This window comes from Orbicella faveolata, unplaced genomic scaffold (genome assembly GCF_042242905.1).
Source record: "Orbicella faveolata isolate gen_17 unplaced genomic scaffold, um_ofav_v1 contig_3, whole genome shotgun sequence".
NCBI classification, from domain to species: Eukaryota; Metazoa; Cnidaria; class Anthozoa; order Scleractinia; family Merulinidae; genus Orbicella; species Orbicella faveolata.
Window position 1 is genome coordinate 8,263,565 of NW_028301558.1, and position 10,915 is coordinate 8,274,479.

General features: G+C 36.6%; 2 protein-coding genes across 2 annotated transcripts; both read right to left on the minus strand.

The window, feature by feature from the left end:
- Positions 1-80: 80 nt before the first annotated feature.
- Positions 81-5,217, minus strand: LOC110063489 (programmed cell death protein 6-like). The gene is made up of 7 exons (XM_020770487.2): positions 5,033-5,217; positions 3,458-3,519; positions 2,955-2,999; positions 2,704-2,847; positions 2,514-2,528; positions 2,301-2,410; positions 81-1,515 (listed from the first exon to the last, which is right to left on the minus strand). Exons 1-7 carry the CDS (start codon positions 5,083-5,085, stop codon positions 1,408-1,410), a joined length of 537 nt encoding a protein of 178 aa, XP_020626146.1. The 5' UTR covers positions 5,086-5,217; the 3' UTR covers positions 81-1,407.
- Positions 5,218-6,184: 967 nt separating this feature from the next.
- Positions 6,185-10,777, minus strand: LOC110062811 (programmed cell death protein 6-like). The gene is made up of 7 exons (XM_020769758.2): positions 10,668-10,777; positions 10,228-10,289; positions 9,666-9,710; positions 9,242-9,385; positions 8,640-8,654; positions 8,107-8,216; positions 6,185-7,449 (listed from the first exon to the last, which is right to left on the minus strand). The coding sequence occupies exons 1-7, from the start codon at positions 10,718-10,720 to the stop codon at positions 7,342-7,344; spliced, it is 537 nt and encodes a 178-aa protein (XP_020625417.2). The 5' UTR covers positions 10,721-10,777; the 3' UTR covers positions 6,185-7,341.
- Positions 10,778-10,915: the final 138 nt, after the last annotated feature.

Sequence of the window (10,915 nt, forward strand, 5' to 3'; positions counted from 1 at the left end):
AATGCCCTGGGTTGACCGACATAAAAACTGTTAATGTCGGAATAGTTAATAAAGGGGAATGGTTATAAAGCTTGGCAAAGTTCTTTGTGGCATGTTTTTATTCGCCTCTTAGGTCTTGAAAATACACACAATTTCACTCTACTTCCACAGTTAAATGAGCGTTACATTATGTTATACCCCTTAACTGGAACTAGCACTCATCATGATACTGGAGCGCCACCTACAGCAAGCTCTTGTTACCACACAGGGGCACCCAACGGATCGTTTCGGTAAATTATCTGTTCGGAAGACCTTTAATCCCCTCTGATTTTCTTTAGAGAATTGTCACCTCGAACTTTCGTGATATGAGAAATTTAATGTCTGTTGTTTTCGAATTGTAAAAAATGTCGTTTTGGGTACCGAAAAAAGGTCAGCTATCATTTTCGGAAAGGCGATAAGACCTAAGGTTTTCGGGAAATGGACAAAAAAGCCCTAATAAATTCGAGAATACTCAAGTTCCCCTAGAATAACCGAACAGATAAATTTTTTTTAGCGCAACCTAAAATTAACCTACAGAGCTTTAAAAGTACTCCACATAGCCTAAAACAGCTTTTAAAAGTATTCGAGAGAAAACGGTCGTTGGGTGCCCCTGACCACATGAAACAAGATACTGCTTTACAAGTTTCTAAATGCTATTTTTACAATAACGTGCACCTGAAGAACGTGGGGTCTAACATTTTGGGACATTCTCGTTTTATACTCTTTTAAGTCGCCTTCCTGGTGAGCTATAAATAGCACAGCAGAAAGCATAGCGTAATGATAATGGCCGAGAATAATGATAATAATATTAAAATGTACAGAGCGCCATTTCCCAATGGTTCAATGGCGCTTCAAAAGAAATTAAATATATAAAAACAAATTACCTGTTATAAAAAATTAAGAAAATGTCAAAAACATATAAACATTTAAAAAGATATATAATTAAAAACTTCAACTTAAAAATGCTTGTTTAAAAAGCCACGTTTTCAGTTTACTTTTAAAAATGTTCGTGCAAGAAGAGTCTGATATCGTTTGGAAGTACGTTTCACACTGTTGGAGCCGACACCGTAAATGAACGGTCACCGTAGCCTTTTGAAATGAAACTAGGCTTGTAAAGGAGATTCTGAGTGGACGATCTAAGTGTTCTAGCTGGGTTGTAGGGATTGAGAATATCTACGATATACTGGGGACCGTCACCACGAAGAGCCTTGAAGGTGATGAGTGCAATTTTGAAGATGATTCTTTGTTCTACCGGAAGCCAATGAAGATTCTTGAACAACGGAGTAACTTTCTACAGTCTCTTATTTTTTGTAACACTTTTGTCTCAAGACAGAAGTAAGGTTCCCACGCAACGTTGTTTGAAATGTCTCAAGCGAGGGACAAAAATCACTATTTCGACATGTTTAAGCTAAACACCATAGAAAGAAAATCTTCATATCCTATTGTTATCCAACCACTCTTGGTGTAATCACGGAATCTGAAGGAATTCGTCAGAATCTGAGAAGAAATTATTTGAAAAATTTAATACTACAAAAATATCAAACTAGTATGTACACTTATGCGCGCGTGCAATCGTAAGACTTTAGGGAGCCACCTTAAATATTTTGTTTGCAGACATATTGCAGGAGGGTGCGGTGCTAAGTCGTACTTCCTTCTCGCTTAAAACGCTCACCTTCCTGTTCTCACAGAGCAAATGACTTTATCTCCATTCTTGCCCTCGATGTGACTGGTCAATTTAGCGGGCTGTACTCCACCATATGGCCTGGTAGAATCTGAAGCTGTTTTTGTCGCCAAGATGTCTTTAATTTAACGCATACTTTTCAAAGCAATAGAACTTGTAAAACATTTCGTTTTCATAAGATTGATACGACTTATGAATGAAATCGATCTTGGAAGCGATTTCGAGTTGGTCCGTAATTTGCTTTGGACATGTGTAAGTTATTTAAAGCCGTTTTGAACATTCTTTTGGAACTTAGATTACATGAAGCCGGTACTTTAATTCCTCTTAGGTCGAGTCCGACGATTGTTCATCCTCGCGGCGCGAAAGAGGACGCAAAAAATATCGGTGCGGAGGAGAAGGGGTCGGGACGAGACATTCACGTACGTGCCACACCCTTTTCTCGTCCCAACTGAGTCTTCTCGACTTAAAAACTCTCGCCCCGTCTCATTTCCTGATTTTAGAGAGACAAACAGGCTGCAAACAGTTTATTTGGCATTTAGTACTGTTGTTATTTTACCACCTGTAGATAAGGCAAATGATTCATGAAAGTTGTGTCCCTTACCTGTAGTATGATGCAACACTGGATAAAGTCATCAAAGTTGATGGAGCCCTGGCCACTGCGATCAAATTTTGTGATGAGAATGGTGTACATTCTCTCCGACAACCTGTAACCTGTCAGGAAGAATTACATCATGACAAAAATTGCTAGTCATAAAAATAAAGCTTTAGAAGCCCAAGTTGGTCGAAAATCTTGCATTTGAAACCGATTACTTACCAAAGTTTGTAAGGGCTGTGAACAGAAAGAGATAAGAAAGGTTAATGAAACAATGACACTGAGAAACAATTAATTAACAAGCTTAATTGGTTAGGGAAAATCAATTTAATTACCGTAACAATTTACTCAATTTGATTTCAACGCAACAGTTTAGGTGAGGAATACTGTGCGAGGACAAATTTTGCATTACCTGTTTTTAATTCTTGTCTATCAATGGTTCCAGAGTTGTCCTGATCATAGCTTCTAAATGTTCTTTGCCAGTCAGTGACATACTGCCACAAGGCAAAGAACTCATTGAACTCGATTGCGCCTGAATTATCCTGATCAAACATACCTAAAGAAAAAAAAATAATAATAACCAAGAAAACATTCAAATTCCCTTTCTTTGAGGAAACTTAATTACTAGCTAAAGTGGAAAATTACTGAAATAATTATATCTACCAATCATGAGTCGTACTGTCTCAGGATTGAACGGGGTCCAGGCTCCTGAAAAAGAAAGTAACCACAGTCAAGTTGTTTTCCATTTTCCATTGTAGATTTAATTGCCAAGCTAGAAAATTCCTGTTCGGAAAAGGCTGTGGTAGAGTCTTGTTAGCTTTTGTTTGTTTTACCATATGACGCCAGAATCTCACCGGACAAAAATGATTGCAACTGAGAATTGGGAGGCGCTCTCTCCTACCCAGAGACTCAAAGAGGTTTTTCGGATGGAGAGAATCCACTGAGCGACATGAGTGCAGGCGCAGAATTACGTGACGGGCAACGACGGAAGGAAAGGCAGCGCCCGACCGATCCATTCAACTTTGCGTCTGCATTCACCTCGCACAGCAACTTTCTATAACGAATGTTTCGAACCCCTGTGGATGGTCTGAGGAGGTCCTGTGGAGGAGAGAGTGACAGGCGTACTTAGTATGGCTACTATAAAATCTGCAAAATCAATATCTCACCATTTGACAATGCTTGTTGAAGTTCATCCGCTGATATGGATCCATTCCCATCTTTATCAATTCTGCAAAACAATAATCTTAAATGAACCTAACAAAATTCCAATAAATTAACTAAAATACTTTCAGAACAACTTCGGGCGTTCTAAAACTATACTTAATCTATATTACCAAGTCTAGCAAAATAGGTTCTTGTATTTTGGAGTAGATATTGGCAATTTAGGCTAAGCAGGTTCTCACTAGGCTTTTAATTTCCACGAATTAGATATAGTTGTTGATTACCAGAGAAATAAATAAACTTAGCTTTGGTTGTTAACTATACAGTGTTTATTCACAATTGTATTATGATAAGTCTAACACAACTGATTACAGGATGCCATTTGTTATGTAGTGTCCCCATAACAAGACTTCATAATTTAACTGTAACCCACATATAAGAACCTGCTTGATCTTGCTTGGCTAAAATGATTCTTATATTTTTGGCTTTTAAAATTGCACATTTCTGCCAGCAGGTTATTAAACCATTAGGTTCTTACACGTGGATTTTTACTGTAACACTGTACTGATTTAAGGGTAACAGAGGATAATTGTAAGCTAATTCTATTTTAGGGCTATGAAATACAATAGAGTTTAGCGACTCAATTCAAGAATATAAGCGCAGTATTGTTGTAATTATACCTGTATAATTCTGTAGACTTGCAACACTGTATTTTGCTGCGAGACAAGTTGGTCACAAACGTGGTAATACGCACAACAATGTGTTTCAACTTGCAATGCAACAATGTTGCGAGACAAGTTGAAGAAAAATGTTGCCCGTATTACCGGACCTTAAAGGCTCGTGTAATTTTGAGTGAATTTTCAAATATCACTCGTAGTGTAAATCCTTAATTACATTCGCATTCATGCAATGACCTATACTAACTACATATCAAGTCGTGGATTGGAGGATACCCTCAACTGTGTGGTTTTTAACTGCAAACACAGGGCCAAAGCAAATATAGTACCCTATTCTAGGGTCTTCTAGCCTCGAATATCCTGTCGTGAGCCAAGAGAATGCTTAAGTATTCAAGGCGGAAGCCATGCGTGATGGAAACCTGAAGTACAAGTCGAAATCGGAAAAACAGGCCGGATTCTAACAGTGAGATATTCCTTGTGTATTTCGAGTCAGCGTTTTTATTTTGAATGCCTCAAAATTAAATACTTCCGTACACGCTGACGTGCGCCTTTTTGCACAGTGAAGCATACTCTTCCATTCAAATCTGTTCAGCGTTGCTTAAGTAATTAAGCATGTTGAGAAGTAATTAAGACATCTAGAGGAAAGTTGCTCGACTTCTAGGCTGTCATCATCACGCTGTACTGATTAAAATAAGTTCTATTTCTAAAACAGAAATCGAGCAATGTCCGCAAAACTTGGTTTGTTCGCGCGAACTGAGAAACTACGAAGTAAACACCCTGGCGACGCAATGCTTGCAACGGAGACAATGATATGGTTCGCGATTTGGAAGCTGAACAGCTTTAAGTAATGCTCCGAAGCTCAATACAACAACCCTACTACAGATTCTATTTAAAAGCACCTACTTAGAGAAGATATCCCAGAGGTAATTTCTGTCCACTGGTAGCCTAGAGGCCATGACGAAAATCACATAAACATAAGTTGAAATTGATTCCAACAGAAGTCTTTAATAAATGTGGGTTGTTGACCTCAGTAGCGTGAGGTCAGGATATAAATATTGCCCAAACCCTTTTTTGCGTGTTTATCGACCGAGACGAAGTCGAAGTCTTTATTAACGCAAAGAAATTTCAGCCAGTCCAGTCATTTTGACCGAAGAATTAGTAAAGCCTGGTTTTCACTAGCGACGTAAGTACAAACGCGAGCACAAGCGCAAACACAATAATTCTTATTTTACCGTGAAAACGTCCTTGACGAAGACATAAGCACAAGCACAAGGATCAAAATTTTTCCTTTTTCTTGTGCTCGCGCTTATGCTTGTGTTTGCACTGCAACAAGTGAAAACGTACTTTACCTTACCTTACTATAAGTTACATTACGTCATTTACTTTACCTTACTATGAGTTACATTACGTCATTGACTTGACCTTACTATAAGTTACATTACGTCATTTACTTTACCTTACTATAAGTTACATTACGTCATTTACTTTGTCTACTTTACCTTATTACAAGTTACATTACGTCATTTACTTGACCTTACTATAAGTTACATTACGTCATTTATTTTACCTTACAATAAGTTACATTACGTCATTTACTCCACTTTACCATAAGTTACGTTACCTCATTTACTTTACTTTGTATGCATTACCTCATTATATCATTTACTCCACTTTACCATAAGCTACATTACATTTACTTTACTTTCTATGCGTTACTTCATTACGTCATTTACTTTAAGGAACATTACGTCACTTACCTTTTTTACGTTACTTTACGTTATTTATTCCGCTGTACGTTATTTAAAATCATTTTAACTTTACCTTCACCACATTTCATATTATTGGCCTCTACTTTACACTATTAATAACCTCTCCTTTATATTACATTACGTTTATTGCCTCTCAAATGAAATCAAACGTCTCTTCCTCCTTCAGGCTCACTTAACTGCGAGGGTTCGATAATGCAACGTGCAAAGTTTGAATATTTTTCAACAAGTTACCCCCAGGAATTACAAAAGCTACAATACATAGACTGAAAAACAACACGGTGCGAGATAAGCTTCACTTCGAAATCTTTATTCCTTGTACATATATTCATACAATTTGATGTAAAAATTTGCCATTTAGTCACCCAATAGTTTCAACAGCAGCGTTATTCATAAAAAGCCTCTGAGCTGTACAGTGAATTGCTATTCTTGTTGCGTGTTCTGTTCCCTGGCTGCCATAGGTTTTATCTGTCTTTCTCGCGAGGAACGGCGTACCCGGTTAAGCGTGTTACGTGTTACCATGATCGCGGCCCCACCGCTAATTAAAAAAACCCTTTTGGACCCAGGGTGCGTATTCTATACATAACATTTATCATTCCACGCATTTTTATGTTAGTTTAAATGACATTCTTGCCAGATCTGCTTCACCTCTCAGGGACGTAGCCAGAAAAAAAAAAATATGCGAAAAATTATGACTGAGCCAATGCCCATTTTTAAATTCTCTTCCTAGGTATTTAGGGCGTTTTTGACGACTGTAAACGACAAAAAAACGGGAAAAAAAATGACTGAGGCAAGTACCTCGGTGTGCATGTTACTGGCTACGACCCTACCTCTTGTGTGCTACACTATGCTAGTGAAGGCTCCTAACTCTAAATAATATTATTTTCCCATAACTTGCTTCTGAAGAACTCAAGATAAAAAATATATTAAGATAAAAGTTCCATTTGTTTGTCATACAAACTTATGGGTGTTATTGTTATTATTACAAGTGCTAAAGTGCAGAGATCGAAGATGCCCTGCCAGTAGCATATTATAATGTTAGTAATAGTATAATTTATTTAATAATATATTTTCCCTAATAATGCATTTCTTCACCATTCATCAGCAACTGTAATCTGTCAGATATTAGGTGCTATTCATAAAGAAATTAAAGTATTAAATTTCCATTCATCCTGCTTGTTGACAAGTTTAAAGATTATTTTTCTCTTTTAAAAGTTCCTTACGCAGTCTTAGGCATTTGCGCTTTGTTGGCTAAGCTGAATAATATTTTAAGTAGCATTCTCAACAAAAAGTACTTTAAGTACTATTTACCCCATCTTGCCTATGTAACACTATCTAAATGTTCGATGACAAGTTTTAAAAACTGCTGTGGTTGTTCCTGCTGAGAACTGAGATTATAGAAAGAAATTCTGTCAAAATGTTACAAATTTAGCAGAAAAACCCAGTTCATTTTGACATTTTTAGGCTAAATGCCATTGATAAGAAATCTTCATAAGCTATTGTTATCCAGCCATTCTGATTATAATCACGGGATCTGAAGGAATTCGTCAACATCTGAAAGAAAACAATTTGAAGATTCATGCTAAAAATTACCAGTTGAAACTAGCATGTACATTATGAATTCTATGAGTTTTAGTCTTAACTGCTTTGTCCTTACACTAGTTGCAAAGAATGGTGTGGTGTAAACAAGAGGGGATGGGATAGGTGAGAAACATCTTTTTCCCCTTCTTGTAAAAAGCTCTGTAGATGCTCTGTATTAACTGTTTATTGAGCTTGGGAGAGAAAAACAAGCAGCTAGCAGTCAATAATACGCACAGGATTAGGGGCTTTATAACAGGAGGACAATTTATAGAAGAGATGTCAACAGGGAGCTGACAGTAGAAGGGTGCAATCTATAGGAGGTACTTTGTGATCCACAAGGGGTTTATCTTTAGAGAACCTATAAGGAAAGATTATAAAATAGTAAGTGTGATCTATAGGGGACTAACAGAGGTATTTATGGGGAATTCTACAGAGAGCTATTAACATGGGTCAGGGAGGTAATTTTCTACGAGGGTGTTGGTAGCAAATAAAATAAAACCCACAGAGCCAATAGCCTGCACCTACAGGAGGGAGGAAGGGAAAAATGATGCAAAAGGGGGTGAAATGAGATCAAGAGAAGCTTTTTTTCTCTCCTCTCCATCCCTGAGTAATCATTACTCCCTCTCATACCTGTAATATGATGCAACACTGAATGAAGTCATCAAAGTTAATGGAGCCCTGGCCACTGCGATCAAACTTTGTCATGAGAATGGAGTACATATTTTCTGACAGCCTGTAACCTGCAGGCAAAAGTTGAACAATGAATTGCAAATTTCTCAAAACAATCAGAGTCAGTTCCATTAGTGCTATTGAGTCCACTCACAGTTTTTTTTTTTCCCAGTTTATAAGAGATGATGGAAATTATCAAAATTTAGTATATAAAAAAAAATCCAATATGGAGTTTTAATAAAAAATAAGATTAGCACAGAAACCACTAGGTTGTTGATCTAGTTAGGGGAGTTGAGAAGCCACATGTATGACAAAATTTGCAGATTTATTTAGTACTCTACTGTATATTAAATATTTATTTAGAGTATTTTTGTATACATCAATTTGCATATGCATATAAAAAATCACCAGCCTTGGTAAATAAAGCGAATATCTTACGAATGGGTAGGCCATGGATAAAAACCATTGATAGTAAAACAGGGCAATTTACTTACCAAAGTTTGTAAGAGCTGTGAACAAAAAAACAAGGAGAAATTAATATCAACAATAAACCATCTATTAAGTAAACAGAGAAGTATTGAAATTTAATAACAGTGGGGACCCTCCACTGTGAGCACATGACAGCTTTTTGATAACTATGCAATCAGGGCTCTCAATGTATGAAAAAGAATTGGCGTTCTAAACAGAGTGCAAATATTTAACCTGTTTGTTTAAACACGAAAAGCCTTCAATGGATTATCATCAACACACACACACACACACACACACACACACACAAAAACAATAACAACAACAAACACTTAGGGGTATTCATGAGTTCAAGTGTCCTAACTATAATCATATCTTAATTCTTTTGTTACAAAATCAATTGTTGTTTATCAAAAGAATAGCTGTGAAGTGTTGAAATGCATGAAATCTGACAAGGGAAAAAAAATGAGTTTTACAAACATAAATGATTGGCAGTCTTGCTGTCTAAAGGAAGTCATTTACCTTCCATCACCTGTCACTAGTACTGTTACTGTCACGCACATCATCATGATCATATGAATAATAATATTACAATATCATTCTTTAATATCATTCAATGAAAATATACCTGTTTTTAATTCTTGTCTATCAATGGTTCCAGAATTGTCCTGATCATAGCTTCTAAATGTTCTTTGCCAGTCAGTTACATACTGCCACAATGCATAGAACTCATTGAACTCAATTGCGCCTGAGTTATCATGATCAAACATACCTAAAGAAAACAAAACCACATTAGAAACTCTCACATTGTGCAGTTCCAGGAAAAGATCCATACTCCCCCCACAGAAGGGAATGGAATTTCTTGGGGGATGGGGGGCTCTTTAAGACCAAAAAAAGTATAGAAATGTATGAAGCTTAATTGGAATTTCCAGAGGGTGGAGGGGTCTTAGAAAGTTTCTCCTCTCTGGGGGTCAGTACAGATATTTTCTGGAACTACACATTGTAATTTGGATCATAATAAACTCTGCAATTTTAAAAATCAGTAGAAATACCGATCATGAGCCGTACTGTCTCAGGATTAAACGGTGTCCATGTTCCTGAAAAAAAGAAAACAAAACATAGTCAAACATTTATTATGTAAATAGAAACATAATTTAAATTTATTTGGAATATTCAACACACGAAACCTAACTTCCAAAGATTTTGTATAGCTATCTCATTTTGCAGTCAGGCTAGTGTATTTTATCATTTACTATTTGGCTGACAGGCTGCTTATATCCTGCTTTCGACACATTTACTGGTTTTCCTGGCAATTTGTACTCTGCAAACACCATTTTAAAATTCATTGTGGCAAAATCATAGTATATAATTAATTGAATAAGTTGGTAACTCTCAGTTTCAATTGTCCATGTGGGCACACCAAGGTGATTGCCGCAGAAATGCTGGACAATTTATTCTGAGACACCATATCTATAGTACCAGATCAATTTTGTTCATTTGCTGCAAATATTCAGAATCACTGGAGAAAATTGCTGACATAGCAGGAGCAGGCATGCCTGCAAAAAAGTACCTCATGTGTCACTGGCTTAAATATTGTGCAGTGCTTCTGATTACCATTTGATAACGCTTGTTGAAGTTCATCAGCTGATATGGATCCATTTCTGTCTTTATCTATTCTACAAAACAATGAATCGATTGCAGAAGTTGTTAGTTTAATTTGTAAAGGAATTTTCCTTGAGATAAGCTTAAGCTTAAAAGTGGCATTTTCATAAGAAATCAAATTAATTTTTCATATCCACACAGTAGCTTACAGATTATAAGTACACTATGTGGAATACTGCTGTTAAAAGCATCTACAGGCAAAATGTGCTCTATTTCTGAAAGCGAAGCTATAGAATACTATGAATACAGCTTCTTCCAAAGACAGTCTGTTTCGATCGGTTGTTAAGCTGAAGTGTGTAGTAAAGAAAGCCCATATTTTCTTAATCTGCGTATATTATAAGTCACTGAGTATGAGCCCGTTAAATAAAGACGATCCATTTACTACTACGTACTTGGCGAAGATACTCCAGAGAAAATTTCTGTCTACTGGCACTCTTGCAGCCATGACGAAATGCACATCTACTCTGTTGATTGAAGCGATGCGGTGAGGGGAGAGCGTGAAGCACCAGCGAGTGGAGGTAGGGGTTAAAAATTGTAATATTTACTGTAATGATAAGGAGCATAATGATTAAAATTAATAAAAGTTAAGCAAAAGGAAAAATCGAATGGATTTGATATTATCCATATCTTAAAAATTTAT

Excerpts from the sequence above, each read along its gene's own strand:
- LOC110063489 (XM_020770487.2), bottom strand. The coding sequence starts at position 5,085 with ATGGCCTCTAGGCTACCAGTGGACAGAAATTACCTCTGGGATATCTTC. Across the intron at positions 3,520-5,032 it reads CTCTGGGATATCTTCTCTAA|AATTGATAAAGATGGGAATG; the intron begins GTAGGTGCTTTT and ends ATTGTTTTGCAG. Across the intron at positions 1,516-2,300 it reads AGTGTTGCATCATACTACAG|ATTCTGACGAATTCCTTCAG; the intron begins GTAAGGGACACA and ends ATTTCTTCTCAG.
- LOC110062811 (XM_020769758.2), bottom strand. The coding sequence starts at position 10,720 with ATGGCTGCAAGAGTGCCAGTAGACAGAAATTTTCTCTGGAGTATCTTC. Across the intron at positions 10,290-10,667 it reads CTCTGGAGTATCTTCGCCAA|AATAGATAAAGACAGAAATG; the intron begins GTACGTAGTAGT and ends ATTGTTTTGTAG. Across the intron at positions 7,450-8,106 it reads AGTGTTGCATCATATTACAG|ATGTTGACGAATTCCTTCAG; the intron begins GTATGAGAGGGA and ends GTTTTCTTTCAG.